Source organism: Jatropha curcas, chromosome 3, assembly GCF_041381405.1.
Source record: "Jatropha curcas cultivar XTBG-Jc1 chromosome 3, XTBG_Jcur_1.0, whole genome shotgun sequence".
Taxonomy (NCBI): Eukaryota; Viridiplantae; Streptophyta; class Magnoliopsida; order Malpighiales; family Euphorbiaceae; genus Jatropha; species Jatropha curcas.
In genome coordinates, this window is record NC_143153.1 from 2,958,338 (window position 1) to 2,985,926 (window position 27,589).

Here is a 27,589-nt window from a genome sequence, read left to right on the forward strand (position 1 = left end):
ATTACCTATACTGGACTTTGTTATTAGGATAACCTAATCCAGTTTGAGATTTAGTCACAGTTTAAAATTATAAATCCGTAGGTGAATCCCGTAGATGAATCATTATTTATTTGTTTGAAAGATTTTATAATTACAAAAAATAAAATTTATCTTGAAAATAAATTTTAACAATTTGTTCAATCATACTTACAAGTTAAGACAATAATTTCCAGCAAATCAATAGCAAGCTTTTGCATAATTAGTTTCTGATCTCGATAAAACTACTCAAAATCCCTATCTGCTTCTCTGACAGTGGAGGCTCCCTTCTGTTTGGCGGTGCGGTGGGGGGTGGGGTGTTCCATGCCACCGGTGACAGACAAAATTTCAGCCAGAGAAAAACAAACGGGAAATTGGTTTTCATTTTGCCCTTTCACACAGACATGAACATTTGCATGCCAGCTAATTTCAATTTTTTTCAAAAAAAATTTCAAAGCTCCCCGCCTTTCTTGGCTTAGAGAGTTCTTGAAGACCTCAAATACTAAAAGCCAATTCAACAAACCAGTGTATGTTCTGTACCCACTATAGCATCTTTCACATGTGCTGATAACATTTCCGTGTTGAACAGAGCACACAGCTTGCAGAAATTTCACAACTGCTGGGTACACTTTGGACAACTCATGTACAAAAAAGTTGCTCTCTGTCCATAATATGACGACACGTCCGCTTTTTTGTTCAACAAACTTCAAAAGAATTTTGCAGTAATGCTTCCTGTGAGCAAATGCAACACAATATGCAATAACACAAGATAATGAACCTAAATACCTCGCCTGAATGAACTCTAAGCCCATGTTAATTAATAGACAATAGACCAAAAATAAAAAGTGAGAAATCTCGAGCATTCAGATAGTTAGACATGGAATACTCAAAAAAAAGAAAAAAAAAAAAAAAAAAAAGATAGTTAGACATGACAACTATGGATTAATGCAATAGCTTTTATGGTGGCGTAGAATAGGATGAATGCAAGTAGGCAAAAGCATATAAAAGTATATTCGATCCTCAAGTACTACACTAAAAAGCTTAAGCTGTATAGAACATACTTCAAGGATTGGAAAAGAAACAAATAGCTCTAGGATAAAAATATAAAACACTCATTTTTATTATAATTCCTTCTATGCAAAAAAGATCAGAAAAGAAACAAAAAGATATTATCTCAGCAGCTACAATACAATAGAAAGAATTGCCAAGAAAAATACAAAATGCAAAGGGGTAAAACTTTCATTATAAGAAGTATATTAGAAGCAGAGAATATGATGAGCCCGTGTTTCTGTTTGACAAAACAAGGAACTGGGCCATTATGAACTCTACAAATTTTTCATTGCAAGGCCCTCGCAAGGGTCCATACCTGACCTATCAAAGCCAAGGTCTTGTTGTACGCAGTTGTTGTACAGTAATAATTACTAACTTCTGTTGCTATGCTATCACCTAGATCTCATGATTGACCTCTCTGCTCGTTCTTCCACGAGTTTTTTGCAACTTCTGCAGAGGAACCACCAGAATCGCCATTGCCGTCCTTTGGTTTTGAAAAAAAGGGATCCCATTCATGAGCTCCTACCTCACGTTGTCCTTCGTCCAATAAAGCATATTTCCAACTGTTTTCCTCCACAAAATTATCATATTCTGTACGGCCTTCAATAATGTTCCTCCTCAACCTTGTGACTTTGTCAATAACTGCTTGGACAGCAACATCAAAAGCATCCTTCAATGTCTCCAATTTTGAGCGAGGATCAGCATATATAAGCCCTGGGATGAGACTAATAACTTTCTCTCTCATGATCTTCACTTGCTCAGGAGAAATCTGACTAAGCCGTTCCTCTATGCTGACATTTCTTTTCCGGATATCATCCTCTGGAATAAACACTGAATAAGTAGTAAAATTCTTGGGTAGATGCCAAGTATATTGCGTATAAGCTGAGCCAGGATGGAAGAAGACAGGAATACAACCTGCCAACATCGAATCAAAAGCTGACCTTCGTGTGTATGAATCGCCCTGAGGTTGTAAGCAGAAAAGGGAGCTCTGAAACATTTGCATTATACTGCTGGGAGAATGACATTTGCTCTCCCCAAAATCACATTCCAACAACTTGCAGACCTTTGAGTGCTTACACTGATCTATGATCTGCCCTCTAATTGATTTCGGGTTATCAGGGCGTGGTGCCCCAGCAAAAGAGAAAAGCCATTTTCTTTCTAAATTCCTCATCCTATCTTGCCAAATAAACACATCATCATCCTTTGCAGGATGAAAATAGGTTGGATAAGGAATGCCAAAGTCATTCGCATTCCATGGACTTGATTCGACCACAAGCATCGACATATTCTTTGCAGCTGGCAAAAACAGTAGCTTATTGCCCCAATCCGATTCTTCATCGGATAACCTCCTGAAATCCCATGTTATCCTCCCTGCCACCAAAAAATGATCCCTCCCTCCCATAATCCCCCACTCTGGCCTTTTCATAAGCCAATTGACCAAATCAAGAGATGCAGCATCTCTCCTAGAGATATTATATCCCCAAAGATATCTAGCAATATCAAACCCTGCATAAAATGGCACAAAAATTGCTGCGGCAAGGGAAGAATCATTTGTCAAGCACTCATACTGCTTCATTCTATTACTGAATATCACATCCACCGCAAACTGGTTTGTGGCATACCACCCCGTATTTGAAAAGACCCCTTCAACATTCTCCAGTGGGGGTCCCATCCCAGCGTTACTAGTAAACTTGCACATATTAGTCCAAAGACTCAAACTCCTACACTCCTTCAACATATCCTCATTGAACCTAGGAGGCAAATCATGGACATATATATACTTTCCTCCACAAGGATCACTCTTATTCTCTATAGTTCTCAAAGCCCTCATAAACTGGAAATTCTCTCTCTTTTTACTGCCACTGCTAGTTGAGGCATTTTTTGACGAGGCATCTATTAAAGGGGTAGTTCTCAATGGGTTATTTGTCAAACGGGCATCAGTTAGAAAAGCAGGGGTCGATTCAGGATTTAGTGGATGAGACTCTAATTTAACAGTATCATCAACATTACTGCTTCCTAACACAACAAAATGAAAGTACAATAACAGAAGCCAAAAAAAAGCAGAGAGAGATGCCAATAAACAAAGACGATTCTGTTGATTTTTACCAGGCCCTTTCTCCATTTGTTCAAAAGGGGCCGTCGCCGCAGAGCGGCGTCTCATTAGAGTATCCTAGACTCCAAAATCAAAATCCCATGTTAAAGCAAGAAACCGAGTTCCAAATTAAACCATTGTAACCGCAAAATAACAACAATCAGCCAAAACCCTAAAACCAGAAAAATTACTAAAATGTAACTGCTAAGCTATGGTTAGTACCTTGAGTTGCGAAAATACTTCAGAGATCTTAACTGTTTCAGCGATTAAGCGAGCAAATATACCGGAACAAAAATGAAATAGCGTCAAAGAAATGGAATTACAGATTGAATCAGCACGAATCACGAGGAATCACTGTAATCGAGCAATTCATTGCGGATCTTTAGGCCAAAAAGAGAAAAGAGAAGAGAACTCTATTGGCGAATCAAAAGAAGAAACGATTGAAACGAATTCGAGAAAGAACTTATTGGGAGACGCACAGAAAAACTTACAGAGGTTAGATTTGTGCTTAGAGAGAGAGAGAGAGAGAGAGAGACGAGAGCTCTCTTAGCTTAGACAGCGGGAGAAAGAGAAACAGAACGCGTAAAATAAGACAGAGGTGACAAAAATGGTGCACGTTAGCTATGTGCGCCGAGGGTTGCTGTTGTCGGTAGCCGGTAGGATCATGCCACGTAGGAATATAGGGATGACGTGTCGCACAATGAAGGTGAAATCATGCTCCTGCCATTGCGTTGCATTATTAATTCTTTTTGAGAAAGGAGAATTTACGTCTGGAAATTGTTAATTCTGTTGAATCCTGTGACATTGATCGCCGTGATTCAATCTAATTAATTCATTTGGAGAGTTTCTGATCGTACACGTGGATTATATAACAGGTAAAAAAGAGGCGATCTTACATTCCAAAAATGAATTTTTTATGGCGAATATATAAATTTACCGATATATTTTATGCAAATTTACGGTAGTTAACTAAATTTTACAGGCACACCAACAAAGTTCGGTGGTACACGTGAAAAATAGAAACCAATCATATCGGTAAAGTTAGGAAATTTTAAAAATTCTACGTATTTTCTCACCCGATAATAATTTTTTAATATTTTTTATTTTTACACATAAAACATTAATTTGATATATATAATATTTTAATTTTAATTTTAATTTTTTAATCATCTAACTATTATTTAATTAATTTAATTTTATAAGTTAAAATTTCAATAGAAAACATTTGAAGTTGAAATTATTTAACAATATAATTTTATAAGTTAAAATATTTAATGCATTGAATTAAAATTAAATATACCACGAAATATCTTACATAAAATATACGCATTTGGTTTTTTTTTTATTTGCATATAAAAGTAATGTGTCGCGCGTGTATATATATAATTAAAATTTTAATTTTTCTTCAATTATATTGAATAATTACAATAACCATTGTCTATAATTTCTTAGAACTGTTTTTTTTTTTTTTTTCTCTTTTAATTTTAGTGCCATATTAATAGAGAACATATTATTGAGATTGGAATAATTAAGTGAAATAAAGATTAATTAAGTCAAATTAAAGAGTATTTAGGTAATTTTATTACTTCTGTAATCATCAGGTAAAAACTTTTAACGACTAATAAAAGTAGACAAAAGAAAGTAATTTATAGGAATTAATAAATATAAAAAATAAATTAGGATTAGAAACATAATAAATTTGGTAAATATAGAAGGAAATAATTTTATTTTCTCTTGTCATTATTTGGATATGTGAGAGGGAAATAATTAATGAAGGAAAATAATTTTATAAATAGTAAAATTATGAGTTTAGCCTTCACATTTTCGAACATAAATACAATAAATAAATGTAAACTTGTAATTTCAATTTTTTTTATCATAATTTCCTCCCATAAAATACAAAATAGCATGTGAACTTGGTGTTTATATTCCTTATATATTTTTACTTCCTTTCAAATTTATATATTCTCTTGAAGGAAAGGAAAATTATTATATTTTCCTTTCCAATTTTCAAACTTATCATATTTCCTTATGATCCAAATATAGAGTTTATATATATATATATAAACCTATAACTATTTTTAATTTGATGAAAGAATTATATGATGAAATAAGGGATAACAATTATTATGTATTTTTAATTTTTAATCTGTGTGAAAATTGAACAATTCATATTATTATAAGACAGAGAGTATTTATTAATGGTATGCTAAGGATACAAATAAATAAAACTGTTTAAATTAGTTTTAATATAACCTGATTGGAACCATCCCAATTAAAATCACTACAATTTTAATAATGAATATATCAGTTTTCGTCTCTTAAAAATTTACTACCTCTGTTTCATAATCACATTTGGAATTTCACATTCTTAGAAACAGTTGAATTTATCTAAGTTACATTAAATTATTGAGTAAATTAACTATATTACTTTTAATTTAATAATAATTTTCTAAAAAAAATATTAAATTGAAGTAATAATTATTGATCATATGCAAATGGTAAACATAAGAAAAAAAATTATCATTCTTTGCGATCATAAATGTGACAAGTATTTTGAAATAAAATATTTTCTTAAATGTGATAAGTATTATGGAACGAAGGTAATTGTATTTATTTTGTGTAGTATTTATTTCAGTCAATGGATTATGAAGTTAAAATTATGAAAATTGTTTTGAAAGAAAATTTAATTTCAGTTCTTGTAAACTATTTTAAAAATGTTCTAAATAAAACAATATTTTTGTTAAATAAGATTTGATAAGAATATACAAAGGTGAATATTGATAAATTAAAAATAATAAAAAAAAGAACAGAAACATGAAATTCCACAATTGAAAATTACAAGGTTGTGATTTTCGATAGATTTGGAATAAACCCTAACAACATTTGTCCAATTAGTGGCAAAGGCGCAGGTGGTGCCGTCTAGAAGAGTGCGGCCATGGTTTTATTTACATGTGAGATAGGAACATGATCCTTACCGTGAGGCCGATTCGATTCCTTTTCCCTTTGCTTGCATCTTACATTTGCATATAGCACCATTTCCAACTCAAGAATAAAATTAGGAAAATAAACCAAAATGAAAATTTTCTGGTTAATAGAATTACAATAAATAACATTATTTTTCATTCTAAAAGAAAACAGTATTTCTGGATTTAATTATTTGGGTAATTATAAAAAGCCTCATAAAATTTTTTATAATGTCATTTCAAATCTTAGCGATTAAAATTTAAAATTAATCCAAAAATGAGACGCGGCTCTTAAAATGACACGAAGGAAATATATTATATATTTTGTTTTCTTTTAAGTAACCTTTTAGGAACGATAAGTAGCTAACTTAATCAATCAATCACCTGATCGGTACAATGAAACTTTTTTATTATTTATTAATCAATATTTTAAAATTAATATATGCATTGACTCTTTTTATTTTTTTTTTTAAAAAAAAAGAATAGTGGGGCAAATATTATAATTAATTATTTAACTAGGAATTTAGTGGGGTAATCCTGCTCAAATTGAATCAAAAGCATAACCCAAGAAGGTAATATGCACAAGTTGTTATGTCTATAAATGACATTTCATAGAGTTATAGAATGAGTATCATTGGACATTAGTATCTTATATACTTCATAATTACCTATTAATCTTTACTTCATCATAAGGCCTTTTAGTTTTAGTTGATTTTTCTTTTTAATTTTTATTATAGTCTTGCTTTTTGTATTTCTTTTTTCCTCCTCTCATCATTGTGTTGAACAAATGCTCTTCTTTTTACACAATCAAGGGCTCAATTAGTAGAACTATACAATAATTTTGGACATAAAAGCAATATTAATAATAGTTATATTTTTATTAAAGAAGTGGAAAAGTTAGATTCCAATCTTACATCTTTGTAAAGATGGAATCTCCTTTTCTAAGTAGATTAATTATAATCTACCAATTCATCAATAATGTACCTCTTTGCCTCTTCTTTTCATCTAATCCAAAACATGTTGATTGGTATTAAATAATCCATACCTTTTTTATTTTTTTGTTAAAAAAAAGTAGAATTTTCATTAAAAATATATAATACAAATATGAAATACGAATGAATCAGCAAGCTTCTATATTTTTATATAAAAACCTTAATTCAGTCGAACTGACATAATAGAGTTGTATTGTCTATTAGAGAGCCTCTATTCACTTTTATAGTCTTTCAAAAAATTCATTTTGATAATTTTAAAATTATTCCATTTACTAAAGAGGAAATTTATATCTCGACATGTATTAGTGTTCAAATAACGAAATAACAATAAACAAAACATTGTAAAAGTCGCAACAATAACCCTAATGTTCAAATCCTTTTGGTTGTAGATTAATGGTAGTTAATTGGTTATTTTTCTAAAATTGGACTTAAAAGGTTATAATATTTAAAAGCTCAGTCCTTTGAATTTATAATGTTCAAATTGGTGATACCTCTCTCTTGTGATGGAGAGAGGATATCTTTCACTCTCTGCATCTTCTGCAAAACGTGGAAAGACCAACTGGATTGGTTTTTCCAATTGTTTTTAATAACTTATATAAATCATTTATTAAAGTAAGCTATTGATATCAAAAGTAGTAGTAATATAATTTCTATAATTAACCTGCCGTTGTGCTAGAATTAGACTAGTAATAATAGTAAATTAGTTGTGGCATCAATCTTATATATGCCTCCAGATGTAGATTTTTTCAATAAAAGGGCTTCTTTCTTGCTATAAAAACCAGAAGAGAAGTCCATTTTAGGGTTGAACATATACATGTGGTAATGTCTGAAATAATACATAAGAAATCTTTATCAAAGAGATGTAGTTTTTTCTGAGTAGAGACAAACATTATGTGTAAGTGCAACAACCATACATGTAGGGAAGGTTATATATGGCAATTTAGAGCACAGTACAGTGGATCTTAAAGAGTGGGCAACCACTAACATGTTTTGGAATCCCCATTTTATTTTATGATCACACAGTGACATTTCTATGCAAGTGGACAAGAGAGAATTTAATCATACACTCCCAGGAGAAAGGGGTGTTTGCCACGTGTATTGTATAATAATTGTGGGATATAAGAAGATATTGAGGTTAACCTACTGAATTGTTTAATGGGTTAATTATTATATATAATGGAAAAGAGAACTTTCAAATGAAACAATTGGAAGAAAGACTTTGATGGATGGGATGGATACAAGTACAACAAATGTCAACTAGCCAAGGGCATTGACTATACTATTCAAGCTACTTAGAAAGTTAAGTTAACAAATATATAAGTATGACTTGGCTCAACTCAGGACACCCAAAAAGGAAAATTTATGCAAGATTAGGTATTTCAAGATAATGACAAAGTTACAAATAAGAGGAGTAATAACATAGATGCAACAAATATGCTAGTAAGCCCCAGTTTAGAGCCTAATGAACCCACCTTTTTATTTGATCTTTTCTTCTTCTTTGATGATTCTTTCAATTTTTTACCCATCTTCATGTCTTCCAAAAATAGGTTAACACTAGGATTTTTCATTTTTATTTCACTTCCAAGCAATATAGAATTGTTTACCCCTTGAATGTTGTTGTTTATATAAATGTTGATGCAGTAACTATCTTGTGGCTCACCTGTAGGATTTCCATGGCGGCGGATCATCATTGCAGCTCCGACATTTCTTCCCTTCAAGTCGACATTATCGAAACAGCCATAGCTTCTTTCTGGTTCCATGATTTGATCTTAGAGATAGGGCTGATAGTGGCAAAAGCTATTGTTGTTGCGAGAGAGGAACATTTATGAGTGGTTGGTTTCTTCTTTACTTGTAATCTGAGTTATGTAATATTGAACCTTTCTTATGCTACAGAGAAAAGTAATATCCTCTAGGAGGAATGACTTGAGACTCAATCTACCATTTCTTTCTCGTGTTGTTGAAGACATTTGGAAATGAGCACATGTCTATGCATCATATCAAATTACCACCAAAGAGATTGACAAGGATCAATTTAGTGCTGTGCTTAAGTAGCCCTAGACTGTAATTTAAATGAATTTTTGAAGCATTTTTAAGCAGGCATAGTCCCACTAATCGAGTACCTTCTAACCCAACAAGTACATGGATTTCTTCTTTTATAATCTTCTTATGAACCATTGTTTACAACTGCAAATTTCTTCCATTACTCCCCCTTTCAATCTCTATGTACCCAAATCAAATCCCTAAACTTTGGTGCCAAAACTAGGGCAAGTCATTCTCAGCATAATAGACCATACTTTCATGCACTTAATACCAAATCAGATCAGATCCTTCAACATTTTAGCTTCGTATGGAGAGATGCGAGTTGTGACCAGATAAGGGAATGAAAATATCACTCTATCCAGTTGTCTGATAAATTGCAATTTCAATTTCAATCTCAATCAAGACTGTCTCTCTAGTATTGAATGAAAATGGATATTATTTCTAACTCCAATGAACGGAATTTGATAAAACAAAATGGCTAAAAGCAATAATGAAACAAACTCCAGTTTCTTACACCTGCAATGAACTCCCAAGATTTAGGGGTCTGCAGTAAGGACTTGATTCTTTTTCTTTTTAATGCATAATTACAAAAGTAATACGTCTACCGATCAGACAATTTAGAAGCTATTAAGGATGATCCACTTCATTATTGTTTCCTAGAGTGAGTGCATAGAAACTGGTTAAGCTTTCAAAATCTATGATGCGAAGGCTCGGAACTTATTAGTGATCCCACAATACAATACAACATATAAAGATGGGATTTTCAAAAAGCATCAATCAGGTATCCCAATCATTATGCATGGTTATTGAGATAAATATAATCTCTTCCATCATCAGCAAGAGAGACAAGATTCACGAGTTCCAAGTCTTTCCATTTTCTCAAAGAACAGAAGGCCATCGCCTATGCATTCCAAATTTCTCAAACAGGCAGTGGACCAGAAACATTTGGAAAAGAAAGATTCCAAGAACTTATGGAAAAGAATCTGGGGATACCCTTTCACTAACTGTAGAACCGAATTGTGGGCCACCCTTGCGATATGAGATAAGAAACTCAACAGGGTATCCCTTCAACTTATGTGGCACAATCCCAAGATCATGGAATGTTAAAGCTGCAAGCCAGAACAGAAATCAAGGAATATTAATATGAATAGATTGAGATAAGGAATGAAGCAAGAACAAGTTCCAAATGCCTTGACCTATTATCTTACCATCTTTTGACACCACTGTATCCACAGAAAGGGCATTTATCTCATCCAAATTCAAAATGTTGGGTGTGGGTAATGGAAATGGAACCTTGTTAAGTAATACTTCTCGTGGCATTGCAAGTGCCTGAAACCATTCGATCCATATGTGCAAATAAAATTACTTTCAAATCAAACAACAAAATACTAGCAACCACGTGTCAACTGATGCTAGCAACCAGAGATCCACAAAGTTGTCAAAAAGCATTTTTCCAACGAGAACTTAAATGATGACCAAAGACATATAAGATTGTCTCCCACATATTGCACAACAAGCGTCACACTATAAAAAATACAATCCTTATTGGTTCTAGTAATATTTGCTCCCTCACCCTAACCTAATAAGCCAAGTCCATAATATCAAACATAAAAGAAAATGTAACATTACAACACTAATAGACTTAAAATAAAAAACTACATTCCTTAGAAAGAGAGACAGAATTGTTCATTTTGGAATCCTTAATACAATTAAAAAACACAGTTCTGGGGCCTTTATATGGGTTTTTCAAGTGCAGATTGCAATTTTGATACAATTGGACACGCTTTATTACGCTGGGATCATACAACCGTACAATTTACAAGTTGAAAAGTGATTTTGATAAGTCGCCCACAAACATGCAAACAAAAATTCATGTGAACAAATTTGGAAAGAAAAACAGCCTGTTTTTCTTCATTTAAAATTTAGAAAAAATATTCCTTTAGAATGCACTAAAATAGCAACAGGATATCAAGGGCATAATTGAGTTGTTGATTGCATATTTTAAATGATTTTTTATTTCTGCAAATAAGTTAATTTCCAACCACACCAAGTCAAATATTTACCTTTGCAATGGGGAAGGGAATTTTCACATAGCGAGGCCATTCACGAATCGTGTCAAACATAAGTTCCGCCTGCAGTACAAATAGACTTCAGTAACATCATCAAGCATTGCAGGAAAAACAAAACAATGCAAAATGTGAGAGAAGTTACCAATTCATGCACAGTAAAGATTTCAGGCCCTCCAAGCTCATAAACTTTTCCCATGCTGGTCCCATCATCTTTCAATGCTGCAATAACAGCAGCAGCAACATCAACAACGTATACTGGTTGGATTCTGCAAAGAAGCCACTGTTAAGAAACATCCACAATGACAATTATAATGTTCTCTCCACGTGCAGTAAAAAAATAAAACCAAAAAGACATACTTGGTAGATCCATCTCCAAATAGTGGAAGAAATGAATATTTTTTTGCAAAATGTGCCCACCGGTTCAAAATTCGATCCTCTGTACCAATCATCACAGCAGGTTTCAATACTGTGGCCTACAGAAGTTGGTATCTGTTAGGAATTTAGCTCTTAAAGCCAGAATTGATAAGGACCACAAGAAAGGTCAAACTTAGCAATACAAGATTTAAGGGGAAGGAACACTGAAACAGAGCTTCTCTGATCTTAATCACTAACTAAATGTTCATCTCTCATTGTACAAATTTTTTGTATTCTCTGAGTCTACTTAAGAAGGCTATTTTCCTAAATGTGATTGGGCTGTGCCCCTTCCCTGGGATTTTCAAAAATTACACACTTAAAATGCATCTTGCATGCACTCATTAAATAGTAAAGGCCTTAACTTTGTTCAAATGTATTTCACTTTTTTTTTTAAGATCTTCAGAAGGTTTCTTTTTATGGGTTCCTAAAAGGCCATCAGCTCCAGAGTCTGAATAACATAACATACAGGGAAAAGGTTAAAAAGGAATGTTGTAACAAACATCAATAAGAAATAACTTGTAGCAAATTGAAACCAATTGAACATAATCAGAGAAAAAGTGACTCTCAATACCTCCAGGAAAAATTTACAAAAAAGAAAAAAAAAAAAAGAAAAAAAGACAAAAGTAACAAATTCGGCAATTCCACATTAGATCACCACTCAATCCCAACTCTTAAGCATAAAAAAATAAAAACTCCTCTCTGGTTTTCTGGTTTAAAAAGCAAACTTTGTTTTAATAATTATCACTTTATACTGAAGAAGGTGCGTTAAGCAGCACTTCCAACAAAGACAATTGAAAATAATACTATCATAAATATAATATACTCGTGAGCCACTTGGAAACCAACTGATGTAAATCCAAAAACCATCAAGGGAAACCGGCATATTTTGACAATACTCAATTAAGCTTTGACACTTTCAAAAACAAGAGTTCTAGCACAATCACCTTTACCCTCTGTTATGTATAGGGAAAGTCACCAGGTAACAAAGAGAGTGGAAGTAACTTCATCATGGTCTGAAGAAAGAGATAGGAATGGAAAGGATATCAAAAGGAGCTTTCTTTCAAAATAATAACTTCATTTGTGTCAAAAACTCGTGTCATCATTTTTCTTCTTAATCTTTTTCTTCATTCCTTTCCCTTTTCTATATTACCTATTCTCTCCCTCCTGTCTACCATATATAACATAAATAGGGAAAAAAATTTCTCAATTTATGATAGTCATAATGCAGGATCCTCAACATATCATCATATTTCATATTTGGTTCCACTGTAGGATATAAAGTTAAAGAAAAAGCTTCAAAAGTCCCTACGTCTTTCATGTCCTTTTTCAACAAAATACTCTCCACAATAGTATTTTGCTAATTACAAAAGCAGGGAGAAAAAGGTTTGAGGAAGGAACTAGTCACCTAGCAAACCAAAAATATATGTTACCTCAGGTATTTCTCTTAATACAGCTTCCTCTGCAGCAGCTTTGGCTCTTAACATTCTTGACGGAGATGAAGCAGATGCTCCCAAGCACGAAACTTGAATATATCTCATGATGCCTCCGTGTTCTTTGGCAATCTGCACAACCGTAAGTTCAACATGATACATTTACCTTCTAATTATTGTAACATGCAAGATCAGATGCTGATCTATAGATGTTAGGAAAAGAACAACTAAATACATGAGACCAGAAAATGATCATAAAATAATGAATTCTATTTGTCTACATACAAGGGTATCAAACAATGCACACTATCAATTCTAATTATTGTAACATGCAAGATCAGATGCTGATCTATTGATGTTAGGAAAAGAAAAACTAAACACATAAGACCAGAAAATGATCATAAAATAATGAAATCTATTTGTCTACATACAAGGGTATCATGCAATGCACACTATCGATTGTTTCAGACCAGAATGCAAGCATCGGGGAAAGAAAAAAAAAAGATTAGCAAAAACCAAGGAAAGGAAAGAAAGAGCATCTTCCACCCAACTCCAGTATCTGCACTCCTTTCCTTTTTCCCCCTCCTTCCTTTTTCTTCTCTTCCTTTGCTTAGAATAAAGGGGTACAGCTTGTTTTCGGCCATCACATATTGGAACATAACGGCTATGTTGGGCTGATATAATGTGAATATGAATTCACCACCCTAAAATTTTGCATCTCAAATCAGTATGTTGTAATATTGGGACATATAGACTCTGATCCTTATTCTAATTCTCATTTCTTCATTGCATAACTTGGATGTGCCCAATCTTCCAAACCTGTGTATTTGAAATTCTGCACAGCAACAGGTAAAACTATCTCAATCAACCTTCAACTGATTTCCAATAGATGCCTATGCCATAGCCAACTTAACCTTTCTTTGAATGCAAATACTTTCTTTTCTATTTCACATCCGATTTAAAACCCTCATGTGTGCTTCATTCATTTTGTTGAGGAAATGTTTATTCATTACTCAATTTTCACTGTCTCGTGAAGAACACCACCTTCAACTTAGAAGCAAAATCATGCTTTTTATTTCAACCATCCTGCCTTGACCTAGTGAATTAAACTACCCACTCTCCCCATATTATATAATGGAACCTAGGAATCAAAAATTGATTACTTCACAGAACTTCTACTAGATCTAATCAACTCAACCTTTCTTAGTTTCCTTCAGCTTACTGAAATTGTAAAGCATATAATCCAATTTTTTGTTTAACTTGAAATTTGAAACCCCTAGAATATAGGGAATTCCTTCACCACTAAGTTACAGTCCATATTATCATGACAACATCTTATGCCATACATTACCTGCCACAACCCTCATTATCCAAGCTTGGGATCAGCTATGTTTCAATCCAATTGAATTTAAAATCATCAGAAGACAGGATTGTTGTTAACGTTGTAATGAAGAATTCCTCCAAGGAAATAACTATAAGAATTGAGAACCACCAACCCCATTTTCCTCTCTGGCACATAATGATGTACCAAAATTTTAAATGCTAACTCTGCACTTCACTGCTCATTAATTAAGGTACCATGTAGCAATCTATGATATAGAGTACTTACTATATGTTCACATCCAGTCTTATTCCCTCTATAATTCACAACCATGAGTCAAATTTGAACTGCTAACCTTGCAATATCCCCTTAATTATTCCAATTCCAGTCACTAAATTGGGCATTACCAATTATGCTATTCAATATTTTAGGTATTTTGATACACAGGTCAACAACAAACACAACTCGAGTAGAATTTGAAACAAGTTATCCACTCAACAAAAAGAGGGAACAGTATATCCCATAGTTAATTTGGTCCGGAAAAGCATCGAAATTAACTAATAAGCAAATGCAGCCAAATATACATGCAATTTGCATGTACGTTATATGAAATAATATAGGAGCTTATAAATACACATAAAATAGTAAGGAAAACATATACAATCAAACATACAATTAGAGGCTGACTCATCACTAAAGCATAAATAAATCAAAATGAACATATAAATAAATAACAGAAAACAAATCAAAATATGAATTCACAAAAAAACAAAGTGATCTCCAGCAAACACGTAACTTTTTTTTTTTTTTTTTTTTAACATGATAAGCACAAAACTTGCTCAAAATCCATATTCAAGATCATCAAGGAGCCAACACACAAGCTATCGTTATTTGACATAAAATTGGAGGAACCTACCATTGCAAGTTGTTCGGCCATACCATGGTTCACTTCTTCAAAGCTGTAGTTTCTTGTCTCATACTCCCTTCCTGCCAAAAGATGTCAATAAATATGAATAATTTTTCACACTTGGATTAGAAAGCTTAGGTATGTCACAAATGAAAAATATTACCAATAAGATTAATAACAACATTGGCCTTTGCCATAACAGCTTTAATTGAATTTTCATCTCTTGGATTGTATAACATCGGAACGATCTGAACAGAAAAAATGGGAAAAGAAACACATTATAAAGAAAAGATGTCCTTGCAAAATAAATAAATGCAAAATGACAAGCTCTCCTTCAAGTCAGATTTCAACTGGATTAAGAAACTACTCTACCTGACCCAAATCACCCATCAATTTGAGATGGCGATGAGAATCCTCAGAACCTCGGAAAGGAACTAACACTTGAGTTCCCATTTTAGCTGGAATAAAAATTACACAATCAATAAAAGCACACGAAAAACCACTTAACTAGTGGTGACTTCAAAGTGCAGGTGTAATATGATATTAAATGCTTTCAGCTCACCAAGTTGTTGAACAACATATCGACCCAGGAACCCTGTAGCTCCAAATACTGTAGCAATGATGCCACTGAAAAAAAATGTAATATTTTACTAATTCAATAGGGGAACTAGGACTTGTTTACCAAGGAAACAAAAGAAAAAAATACCAAAAAAGGGAAGCAACATTTGTTTTCCTTTTGAAAGAAATTTCCCTACCTACTATACTAAGCCATAAAATACTTTCATTGACCAAATTATAGAAAAAAGAATTCAATTAGCAAATAAGAAAAAGAGTTACAATTTTATTTCAGCTGAAAGATTGTCAGTATTACAATTTTCTTTCAGCTACACGAATGTGTCTTCATTTCCCTAGGTTTTCAATTCAACCAAACAGGAAGTCATGGAGAAATGAAGCAGAAAATTTACCTAACCGAAGATCTTCCACCAGTGCCTTTGCGAACAAGGTGGCCCACGCCTTTGGGAGTGAGAGTAGATCCATAACGCGGATGATCAGTTCCATAATCTGCAAAAAGCAATGAAATGGCAAATTTAGATCACATTATGCAAACGCATAAAAATGATAACGAAAAAACCCTAAAAATGAAGAGAAAATCGAGCATTACAGAGCGGATAAATTGATTTGAGAGAAGCGATTGAAGCTGCGGGATTGTGAGCCTGTTGCCCTAATCGCCTTGAAATCGCCTGCATCGTTCTCGGTTACAGAGGGAGGGAGGGAGGGGGAGAGAGAGAGAGAGAGAGTGTAGGCTTACGAGACAGAGTAGAGAGATTTGCATTTGGGTCGTTTCTCGTGGATTATTGCGATGGGCCAGTATGGACCAGTCTGGATTGTAAAAGCGGGTATGGGCTCTTCCTTTCCGGGTAAATTCAGTTGAATCAAATTCGTGAGCCAAGGATAGGGTCGTAAATCAATTTAAGCTACTTTTGTTTCCATAAAATAACTTCCAGGAAAATATTTTTCACAATTTTTCATTGTTTAGGGAGCTTAAGAAAATAAGTCAATGCAAAATAATTTTCTAATCAAAGAAAAATTAAATCATTTTTTAAAGAAAATAACTTCACATTTTCGAAAAAGTAAAATATTTTCGGAATATTGAAAAATCTTATAGATCCATATTTTTTTAATTTATTAATCATTGAAAAATCTTATAAATTCATATTTTTAAATTTATTAATCATCGTAGTCACTACTATCAGTCACCATTTACCATCGAACCACCACTAGCCCCACCACCAGCCACCAGCAGCCACCACCACCGGCCATTGGCAACTTTCATAATTTATATATATATATTTTTTTACATTCTTCTCATATTTAACAATAAATTTTATGAATTATAAAATTTATATTATTATTAATATTTTTTATAATCTTGTGAGATAAAAACTTTAATATTTTTAACTTATTCTCAATATTACAACCAAATAACGAAAATGAGCATTAGTTGTTGGAGGTTGGACTCAACAAAAGCTTAATGTAATTTGATCGAATTATGCTCTATCTCAAACCAAGAGTTATTTGTAAATGTAGGTATTATATTTAATGTAAATAATGATAATATTAGAAAAAATATCATTTATTACTTCTTAAAATAGAAATAACACTGCAGGGCTCACTAAATTGGTGAAAATGAGGACTCACACTCGAAACCTTCCACTCCTCCTATAAGTGAGAAGATCAACCAAACTACTCCTAATTGGCAGTCACAAACTAGATTAATAAGCTAAAATTAATTAAACTGATATAAAAATGATGTCATTCTTGTTCGGTAAATTTCGAGTCCGGATACCAATACTTAGGTTAGAAATTAATTCACTCAAGCTCGACTTATTTATAGCCCTAATTAAAATATCAAACATAATTTTTATTTAATATTAAAAAATTAAAATTTCACAGAATTTATATTTAGGACACGTATCAAACACAATTTTTATTTAGTATTAAAAAATTAAAATTTCACATAATTTATATTTAAGACATGTTCTACAATAGCTATTCATATAGCATTTAGTGGCATACTAGTGTTTAGAATAAGGGAATCGTGGATGAACATTCGATGAAACTCTAATTTAAACAGCTATCAAAATAATTAATTTTACCAAACAGATCTTTAATTCATACTTATTCTATATTTTAAGAAAACAATAATATATAAAAATATTATATTTCAATGATATAGAATTGGTTATATTTAGATTAAATCAAAATTATACTAAAACTAATAAGGTTTGGCTACAAATTCAAAATCAATTCTTATTTAATAATATTGAAAAGATTAAATCTAGCATATGAACAGGCCACCTTAGCAATTCTGTTTGCTTGACCTGGAAATATCCTTCCTTAGCTAAGAAAAGAAGCTTAAGAGACCCACTAGCTTAAACATAATCTTTACTGCTTTTATCTGTTGCAAATTTGAAGCAAGTGTTAAAGCTTCATATTGGTCTACATCATCTGAGAGATTGAATTAGGAATAACCATGCATGTCAATATATATAATGGGAAGCAGAAAGTGAAGAAATAAAGAGAAACAATAGTAGAAGAAATTTCTGGCATCCAAAATTTCTAGTCTAAAACTGAATTATGCCACTAGAATGAAGTGGGATGGGCATTGACTAGTTTAGCTCTACAATTTTCCTACACAAAAACAGAAGCCTGCCCTAATCTAACCACTAATTTTATTGCACATCATCGAACGAATTTAGACCCACAATTTTCTTTCTTTTTTTTTTCCCCTTCTCGTGTGATTATTACCAACTTATTTTCTGATACAAATTATGCCAACCAAGCATGGATTCTCCCTTGAACTTGAAACTATAGGGATCATGCAAGAATCGAAGCTTGCACCTTAATCCTTCCTGTTTTCAATTCCCGTCCGCCGAATGCAGCAGCAGCAGCAGCATCCACTTTGCTCGTGGACCTCAATCTGCTCTTCCTGCCTCTCACCCAAAGTATTTTCAGCATACCATCTGATCAAAAGTCTGGTATGCCGCTTGTTGACCTTGTCACATGCTCCGCTACCAGCTTTGCAAACATGGATGATTTATCTTCTAACAACCGAACTGGAGAATCAAACTCTGCAACTCGACCTGCAAAAGCACATAAAAGTAGAAAAGGTTACATAAGAACTAGATGAAGAAGTACAGAAAAATATTCATGGGAATTTACATAAAGTGTCATATTACAAAATGCAAAATTGTGTTATATCTACTTTTGAAAAGGTTCAAAACGGAGTTTATTACAGGTAAAATAAATAAACAGAATAGTAGGCATATGATGTGACGATCTTAAAACATTTCCAACAATTGTGTTGTGACTGAAGCTCGACCATATAAGGTCTTCTGACTACATCTTTTGAGTAACATTTCAACTCTTAAAAATTCAACAAATATGTTGAAAGATCTAAAACCATGATTGACAACTCTGCCTAAATGAAAAACCTCAGCATAATATGTCAATTGTGTTATGGCATACCAAGAAAGAACGAATTATTGGTACGCACCGTCACTGAGTACCAAAACTAGATCACTGTCAATGATAGTATGGATACGATGTGCAACTGTGCAAACAGTGCAATTCTTAAACTCTTTCCGGATAATTTTCTGGATAAGATTGTCCGTAGCTGTATCCACTGATGCTGTAGCTTCATCCAACACTAATATTCTAGCCTGCTTGAGCAAAGCCCGACCTAGGGCAACGAGTTGCCGTTCCCCTACACTCCAATTATCCCCATTATCTAGCACTGAAAGTTATGCATTTGAACACAAATCAATCAGTTAGTAACAAGAGATACAAAATCAAGACCACATTATCCAGTATGCTGAGCCGCCAGCTACATACCTGGTGTATCAAGCTTTTGTTCTTTATTGCGGACTTTCTCCCCAAGCTGGGATTTATCAAGAGCCTGTGGCAAACAGCGGAGTTCTTAGCACATTATCAGAAAGTTTTCCATACAATAAGAATTGTTTATTAAGGAATTAATTGGCAAAATAAAGTTAAAAGATGGGAAATTGAGTAATTAATATCTGAGGAAAGGGTTTTTTTTTCTGAAAATGATGTAATTTGACTTGCAAAAGATAATTACTTACAGATCTAAAAAGAAGTTTATAACCATTTCTAACTATGCTTAGCTAGCTTGAGACCTAGCAAATTTAATAATGTAAAAATCACTATAAAGTTTCGTTTCAAATCTTTCATTTCAAAATTCAAAATCCAGGTCAAGTTAAATTGTTGTAGATAAGCACGGAAATGAAAAAAGGAGAACAAAACAAGGGAATAAGACCTGCCAAATTTCCTGATCTGTTCGCTCTTCAAGGGGATCAAGATTCCGCCTAATTGTCCCTTCAAATAAAGTAGGATCCTGCGGTATGATACTCAAACGGCTACGAAGATCATGGAGGCCAATAGTACAAATATCAATGTTGTCTATAAAGATTCTCCCTTCAGCAGGTTCAATTAACCGAAATAGTGCTTGGATCAGTGTGGATTTACCACTTCCAGTTCGTCCCACAATTCCAATTTTCTTTCCACCGGGAAAGGTGCATGATACCCCATGAAGCACCATAGGAAGATTCTCACCATAACGAACCTTCAGAATAGAAACAAATGGTCAGCAATTTTAGAACCAATTTCCATATGTATGAATCAGACAGATTATCTTGCCTCCATTATTTTTCTCCAAAAATATCATGCACATGAGAAACCAAATTTTATATTCATTTTTCTTCGCAAGATAGAGAATCTAGCGTGTTACAAAACAAACATGATAAAGTCATGGCCAATAGATAATTGAATCAGTCCCAGAATTAAAGATAAATAATGTCTAATAAGACCGATTAACTCCAAAACTCCAGTTCCTTGATGCAAAGGTTGAATGCTCCAAATCAAGGAGAATGTAGTGCTAATGTTTTAAGGTCTGAAACCAGATTATAGGCACATACAGTTTATGACTTAGCATGGAACCTGATCCAGACAGCAAATGTGCGTTACCCAAGACCCAAGACTGCAAATAGACTCAAAGTTTGGTATAAGCCATCCAAGGACAAACTAACAAATCAAACAGTACAAATTCAAAGAAGTTAATTGTTTCATCAAGGCAGGGTGTATGCTTGTGCCTGAAGAAATGAACCTGAGCTTCATACCTTCAAATCAATCAGATCAATTGTTCCATTCTCAGGCCATGAGGGTGCTGGACGGGAACCCTCAATAACTAATGGAGCTTCACTTGGAATTTGGCTGTATTGATAAATTCTTTCTATAGAAATAATTTTGTTTTCTAGTTTGCAAAAGCTGAGTATCCACCTTGATAGGCGTGCATTTAAATTAAGGCCATAAGTTACAGCCAGGCCTGCCATGCCTGTACAAGAACAAACAACCATGGTTAGGAACAGCATGAATTTATAGATTAAAGAAGTTACTTTGTTTTATTATTTATCTTGTATCCACCTCCAAACAATTTCAGCAATAAGCTTACCCTTGCTTCAAGATGAAAATTATAGCTTGAAACATCAATATAACTTATCACTGTATATAAAGTTTCTCAAGTATACATGTGAAGTACAGTAGAAATGATGTACTTACTTGGATCAATACTTCCTTGGGGAAAGCTAACCAGCAAAATCATGCAGAAAGCAAATACAAAGGTTGAAAGTAATTCCATGCGCAGGCAAAGCCATTCAATAGCAGCAAGACTACAGAAGAAAGGACGGGCAAAACAATCAAGAAGATAAAGATTCCTCTTCATGAACCTTTTTTCTTGCCTAAAGCCTCTTATCGTGGATGCTCCAGCAATTGACTCGCCAAAAAGATGGATGATAGGAGATTTCTGGATACTGACAATGCGAACCAGTTCCCTTGATGAAGCCATGTAGTATTTCTGCATACAAGCATACCAATAATGAGTTGACATATCTTTCAATATCATTTAACCCAAAGATTTAACAGATAATGTGTTTAACACAATTTGTGGTTGAAACAGTTCAAGCTATATGGACACAGATAATGTGGTTTAAAATAGTGAAAAAAGATCCATTCCAAAACACTTCAGTTTGAGCAACAATAAAAATATAATTTATATGCAATGGTTATTTCATTTACAAATGATAAAAACATGACATCCAAAGGGTGTAAAGACAACATTGAGTGAAAGCAAAAGAAATATAGTTTTACTAGTCATTTAGAAACTAAGTAGTAAGTGAAAATAGAGAGGTACAAACTCCAACAGCCACATGATGGTTTTGGTGGTCTATCAATAAAAGGCTTGTTGCAAATACATGACAGAGAAGTAATGTTAGATATTGCAGCCTATAGCAGTAATCTATTCATTGCCAATCATAATAACACAAGCATTCAGTGAATGATAGTAATAATATTCAGAAGTAACTCGCATAAACACACATTAACATCATTTCATTCCTCAACTTTTATCCGCAAACCAACAGAAACATTTTCAAGGGCAAAAACTAATTAATCACCTGCATCCACAAGCAAGCAACAGCCATTGGAACAACAAGAAGCAAAACTTGCCAGGTAACTTTTGTCATGACACCAACTATTCCAAAAAGCTGTATCGTGGTTGAAGCAAACCCACCAAGTCTAAAAGGTATATCAAGATCCACAACACTTTGATCTATAGACACCTGTAAGGTCATACATAATTGACATTAGATAAAGACACAGAAAGAACGAGAGAGAGAGAGAGAGAGAGAGAGAATGCAAGGGAGTAAAAGAAAAAGAATATAATCAACTGCAATCTATATACATAGAATATAGAGAGTGTATGTAAGTCCAAAGAAAACAAATAAACTTACCCGATTCAATACACGTCCAGCTGGGGTAGAGTCAAAGAAAGACATCGGTGCTCGAAACACAGATCTAAGCATTTTCAAAAACAATTTCTGTGCAGCTGCCAGGCCAAATGTAGCAACCAGAACAGCCCTCACAAATATAAACCATGAGCTCCCAAAAGCAAGGGCCATATAAACACCAAGGAGTAACATAGGATTCACTCTAGGAAGATCTCCTTCAGTTTGGGGATTTGCCCAAGCCATCCACCAATTACTAGCTATTTGAAGAAATTGAAACAATGTTTGTGCAAGGATTATTAGGGGAATTAGTAAGCCTTTATATGCTGCAGCCATATATGACAAGTACACCTTCATGCTGACTCTCCCTCGCACCCTTTCCTCTTCCTGAACAAGCTGCTTTTTCCTTGACCGTTTTGCCTTCTTTTTCTCTTTAATTGCTTTTTGATCAGAGGCTGATGCACTCTCTTGTACTTCCTTTGCCAAACTGTCAATATTACTTGCAGTTGCATCACATTTTTTATTAAATACAACAGAGACATCCACAGGCAAACTCTCATCTGAATCATCAGATGAGTGACTTGGGATATCCATAGATCCAATTGCTTCATGATAAGCTGAAACCAAAGTTTTAAAATCAGTTCCTGCTTGTAACAGATCATCATATTTCCCAGCCTGTATAATGCGCCCTTCCTTGAGAACCTGAAGAAATGAAAATTAAGATTGATTAAATTTTCTGGGATCAAAGTGAGTCCACGTACATCCAAACCAACCATCAGCATTCGCAATTGTCATGGAGAAAAATCAACTCCTTGAGTTGATGGATATTACCACTTTTCCTGTATATGGATGCACTGGGAATCAATTATCTTATTTGCCATTAAATAACAATTGTTAGAAATTTAGAACAACACAAAATAAGAGTCTAAATAAAAAATCAACAAAAATACGGAGAGAGAGAAATGCTAGCACACTGATTGAAAGCAACATTAACATGCAACTACAAAACTAATGAACACGATAACAGAATAAGTTGGTGGCTACAAAAAGCAACTAAAAAAGAAAAAGAGCAGTCTCATTAAGATGCAAGATATAGAACCCTGAGGTAGGCTTGATAATACTGAAGCAATATACAAAAATAAAATGTGAAAGCAATTCCATACCAGTATTAAGTCAGTGGCAGGCAAATATTCAACTTGATGGGTCACAAAAATCACAGTCTTAGTTGCTAGTGCCGTCATTATGTATTCCTGCAGTTCCATATCATTACGTTCAGCCAAATTACATTAATTACGAAGAGCATTATGTTGATACATTGAGCAAGCCTAACCTTGAACAGTTCTGAACCAGTATGTGCATCAACAGCACTGAAGGGATCATCAAGTAAATAAATGTCTGCATCTTGATATAAAGCCCTTGCAAGCTGTACCCGCTGCTTCTGGCCACCACTCAAATTTATACCTCTATCACCAATGATGGTCTGATCACCATGTGAGAAAAGTTCCAAGTCTTTTTTCAGCGAACAAGCATGGATAACATTTTTGTACTTTGCTTTATCCATTGGACTGCCAAAAAGAATATTTTCCTCAACATTTCCAGATTGTATCCATGCTGACTGGGACACGTAAGCAGCAGAGCCACAAACTCTTACCTGGGACAGAAAAGAGAGAACAGATTCAGGAATTTTCAATTCTCAATAGTAGACAAAAGAAACAATTGCAGTTGACCACAAAATAACATTAATTATATATATATATATATATTAGATCCATAAACTAACGTACTTCACCAGAGATTTTAGGAATCTCCCCAAGGATACAAGAAAGAAAGCTCGACTTTCCAGCGCCAACCGTGCCACAAACAGCTACACGCATCCCTTTTTGCACCTTGATTTGTATGCCTGATAAAGTAGGCTTTGAAGAAGAGGGTTCCCAGCTGAACTCACCATCTTTAATTTCTATTGCCATGTTTGACATGCCTCGTGGCAGAACAATGGTTGCATCTTCCTGCAAATCTTCCTCCAGTAGGAATCCAGAAATTCGATCAAGAGAAACTTTTGTCTGGGCCATCATTGACACCAAATCAGGGAAATTCCGGAGTGGTTCTTGTAGGATTCTGAAGGTGGCCAAAGCAGAAAGAACACCTCCTGCTGTAAGCTTACCACCCAGCAATATTGAAGTACCAAAAGTAACAGCTGCAACAAATATAGGAGAGCTCCAGAAAATGAATGTTATAAAAGCTTGAGAATAAAGGGCTTTGCGGAGCCATCTGAACTCCACATCTCGCATTTCCTCCAGCTTCACTCGATACCTGTCCTCCCAAGCTTGCAACTTCATAATCCTCATATTCTTCAGACACTCAGAAGTCCTCCTCATCCTATCATCTTTAGCAGCCATTAATTTGTCTTGATATTCTTCTTGTATCTTAGCCAGGGGGACAGTAACAATGATGGAGATAATGGTGGCAACTAAAGTTGCAACAGCAGCAATTCCAACATTTTTAAACAAAATTGCAAGTGCAAGAATTATTTGCAGGGGAAGCATCCATATGTCATGGAGATACCAGGAGTAATCCCCTATTCTCTGGACATCAACTGCCATATAATTAACAATTTCTCCATTAGTGTGACTTTGCTTGGCCAAACTTGGGAGCCTGAGTCCTTTTCGGTACACCATTGCTGTCAAAGCCGATCTCACATGCATACCCAAAATGTCAACACCAAGATACCATTGCCGGGTTGTTAAGGTCTCCACAAGCTTGGCTGAGAAGAATATCCCAGCAAGAATATATCCCTCATGGGGGAAAGTCTCTTTCCCCCCTAAATATTCAACAAAGTAGCTAATCATGTATGGACCCACATATGAAACAAGAGTATTCACCAAGGCAAATATGGCATTGCAAGCCGCTTCCTTCCAGAATGACTTGAGAATTGCCCAAGCTAAAGAAGGCTGCTCTGAAGGCTTGTCTGCCTTCAATTTTTCCCAATTTGAATTCAAAACTTTATAATTAGTCTTGGCCCGATCTTTAGGAGCAAGAAGGGGTATGTCCTTAAGCTCAAGTGGTCTTTTTGCACCAATAGAGAGTAGTGGGTTTAACCATGAAAGAGTAGCCAAGCTAAATAACCCAGCATCACTATATGGAGTGACCTTAAGACATCCTGCCTCTTCTTCAAGAAGTAATGGCTCTTGAAGATCAGAATTCCTACAAATTTGTATTCCAGTAATACCTCTAATTGCTACAAAACATAGAAAAGCAAGAGCCGGAGTTGCAGCAAGATTCACCACAACATGAGAACTCAAGTGGTTCACACCTTCAATCAGAAAACTCTTCCCATCCACATACAAAGTACATAAACAAATCAAAAATGAGAAAACCCACCACACCCTCAACAATAGTGTGAATTTCTCAGACGCCTTAAATTTACAATGAAGTGCTGAAAAACTTAACACAAACCAAGCTACACCTTGGGCAGCAGGTAAAGCAATTATAGACCAATCCACAACTTTCCCATTAACAGCCTCTCTAATCAAAGCAATACCATCAAACCCCAACACCAAAAATTGTAAAAACAAAACATAGAAACAACAAAGTAAAACCAACTTAAATCCACTACCGATTATAACCTCTCGAATCTCTCCATCAGCACTAGTCCGTCGAATTGGGCTTGAATTAGCAACTGACGTATCATCCTTAATGAATCTAATCCGGCCAACGCAAACAAATATTTGTCTGGCAGATATTATAAAGAGAAAGACGAGAAAAAGCGTCAAATTAATGCAAATAGAGGCTAGCTCCAATACAGGCAAGCCTTGAATTGCCTTCAAAATGGAGTGGGTCGATAGCGTGACGTTATTATCAAGCAAGAAGGCAATACCCATTATTCAAAATGGTGAGTTGATGATTGAAATGAGCGAGTCGGTGGTGTTATAACACTAGCTAATAACAAGTAGCAACAAGAAGAGGAGAGATCAAATCGTGTAAAGAAGGGCATTTCATCTTCTGGGTAATCAACGGATGGAACTATAGCTCTTTGGAGATGGAATCTGCAGACACATTGCACATGGAAAAAAACAGAGTTTTATCAACACGCTACACGAAGAGACAAAGAAAGCGAACGATATATAGAGATAGAGATAGAGAGATAGATAAAGAAGAATTGTTTTGCGTTTTGGGTTTTGTATGTATCTTTCACTGTGTGTGCGCGTCTCTCCCAATGTTATCTTAGAGAGAGAAACAAAAAAACACAAAGAGACAAAGAGATGGGACGCAAAATCTCAAAATCTGGAAACAACCCAGTTGAGAAAACACCAAAAAAATACTTACCTTGAAAATCGTTTTTCAATAAACGGTGACGATTGCCGAGGCAAGCCTGTGATTGATAGCTACCTCTTCTACACCTCCACGCCTAGCTCTTCTTCTCTGCTCTTCCTCTGAAACAACCCACACCACACCTCCTTAAACAGAGAAAGAGAGAAGCCTAACAAACCCAACACTAACCAACTCTTCCACAATGAGCTACAACAAACATGAAGAAAATATAGAGAGACAGAGATAGAAGATAGAGAAAGAGAAAGAGATCTCTTCTTCCTCTCTCTCCTTTTTGTATATAAATATTAATAATAGTATTTGGCTTTGGGCTATTGCAATGGTGGTGTGTGTGTGTGTGTGTGTGTGTTATGCCGAAAATGGAAGATATTAAAATCAAAGATCAAAAATTTTTTTATTTTATTAGTATTTTTGGTCCTACTACTTTAGCTTTGCTGCTATATATAATACACAAAGCAAGCACTAGAGAGAGTGAATGAATGAAATACATGTAGATAGAGAGAGAATATAATTTGGTAATCATAAGAATATTATCATTTTACATGTGCATAGGAATGTGTGTGGTAATTTAGTAATTTAGTATGGTAGTAGAGGATGAGATCTTGATGA

At 34.3% G+C, this 27,589-nt stretch overlaps 3 protein-coding genes across 4 annotated transcripts; all 3 read right to left on the reverse strand.

The window, feature by feature from the left end:
* Positions 1-1,229: 1,229 nt before the first annotated feature.
* MUR3 (Exostosin family protein) lies at positions 1,230-3,726 on the reverse strand. Its single transcript, XM_012229825.4, has one exon. The coding sequence runs from the start codon at positions 3,224-3,226 to the stop codon at positions 1,469-1,471; it is 1,758 nt and encodes a 585-aa protein (XP_012085215.1). The 5' UTR covers positions 3,227-3,726; the 3' UTR covers positions 1,230-1,468.
* A 6,127-nt stretch (positions 3,727-9,853) lies between these two features.
* On the reverse strand, positions 9,854-16,624 carry LOC105644466 (NAD(P)-binding Rossmann-fold superfamily protein). Its single transcript, XM_012229824.4, has 12 exons — positions 16,459-16,624; positions 16,262-16,358; positions 15,859-15,923; positions 15,669-15,754; positions 15,460-15,544; positions 15,306-15,376; positions 13,069-13,200; positions 11,582-11,697; positions 11,367-11,490; positions 11,219-11,287; positions 10,364-10,484; positions 9,854-10,264 (listed from the first exon to the last, which is right to left on the reverse strand). The coding sequence occupies exons 1-12, from the start codon at positions 16,541-16,543 to the stop codon at positions 10,125-10,127; spliced, it is 1,191 nt and encodes a 396-aa protein (XP_012085214.1). The 5' UTR covers positions 16,544-16,624; the 3' UTR covers positions 9,854-10,124.
* A 1,740-nt stretch (positions 16,625-18,364) lies between these two features.
* ABCC5 (multidrug resistance-associated protein 5) lies at positions 18,365-27,376 on the reverse strand. 2 transcript variants are annotated; one of them, XM_012229823.4, is made up of 12 exons: positions 26,978-27,365; positions 24,439-26,697; positions 23,985-24,305; positions 23,818-23,904; positions 22,661-23,356; positions 22,325-22,489; positions 21,432-21,726; positions 20,993-21,207; positions 20,134-20,439; positions 19,692-19,755; positions 19,354-19,593; positions 18,365-18,940 (listed from the first exon to the last, which is right to left on the reverse strand). In XM_012229823.4, the coding sequence occupies exons 2-12, from the start codon at positions 26,530-26,532 to the stop codon at positions 18,825-18,827; spliced, it is 4,599 nt and encodes a 1,532-aa protein (XP_012085213.1). In that variant the 5' UTR covers positions 26,533-26,697; positions 26,978-27,365; the 3' UTR covers positions 18,365-18,824. The 2 variants fall into 2 exon arrangements, with proteins under 2 accessions (XP_012085213.1, XP_020539133.1); XM_020683474.2 differs by lacking the exon at positions 18,365-18,940 and having other exon boundaries at positions 19,439-19,593; positions 20,138-20,439; positions 26,978-27,376.
* Between the last annotated feature and the right edge of the window lie 213 nt (positions 27,377-27,589).

Bases quoted from the DNA above. Each gene is read 5' to 3' on its own strand.
- MUR3 (XM_012229825.4), bottom strand. From the start codon at position 3,226: ATGAGACGCCGCTCTGCGGCGACGGCCCCTTTTGAACAAATGGAGAAA.
- LOC105644466 (XM_012229824.4), bottom strand. From the start codon at position 16,543: ATGCAGGCGATTTCAAGGCGATTAGGGCAACAGGCTCACAATCCCGCA. The intron at 15,377-15,459 runs GTAATATTTTTC...ATCTTTTGGCAG, and splicing joins TGTTGTTATTAATCTTATTG to GAAGGGAGTATGAGACAAGA. The intron at 10,485-11,218 runs GTAAATATTTGA...GAATGGTTTCAG, and splicing joins TTCCCTTCCCCATTGCAAAG to GCACTTGCAATGCCACGAGA.
- ABCC5 (XM_012229823.4), bottom strand. From the start codon at position 26,532: ATGGGTATTGCCTTCTTGCTTGATAATAACGTCACGCTATCGACCCAC. The intron at 19,594-19,691 runs GTATGTAGCTGG...CATAACTTTCAG, and splicing joins ACAAAAGCTTGATACACCAG to TGCTAGATAATGGGGATAAT. The intron at 18,941-19,353 runs GTGCGTACCAAT...GTGCTTTTGCAG, and splicing joins AGTTTTGGTACTCAGTGACG to GTCGAGTTGCAGAGTTTGAT.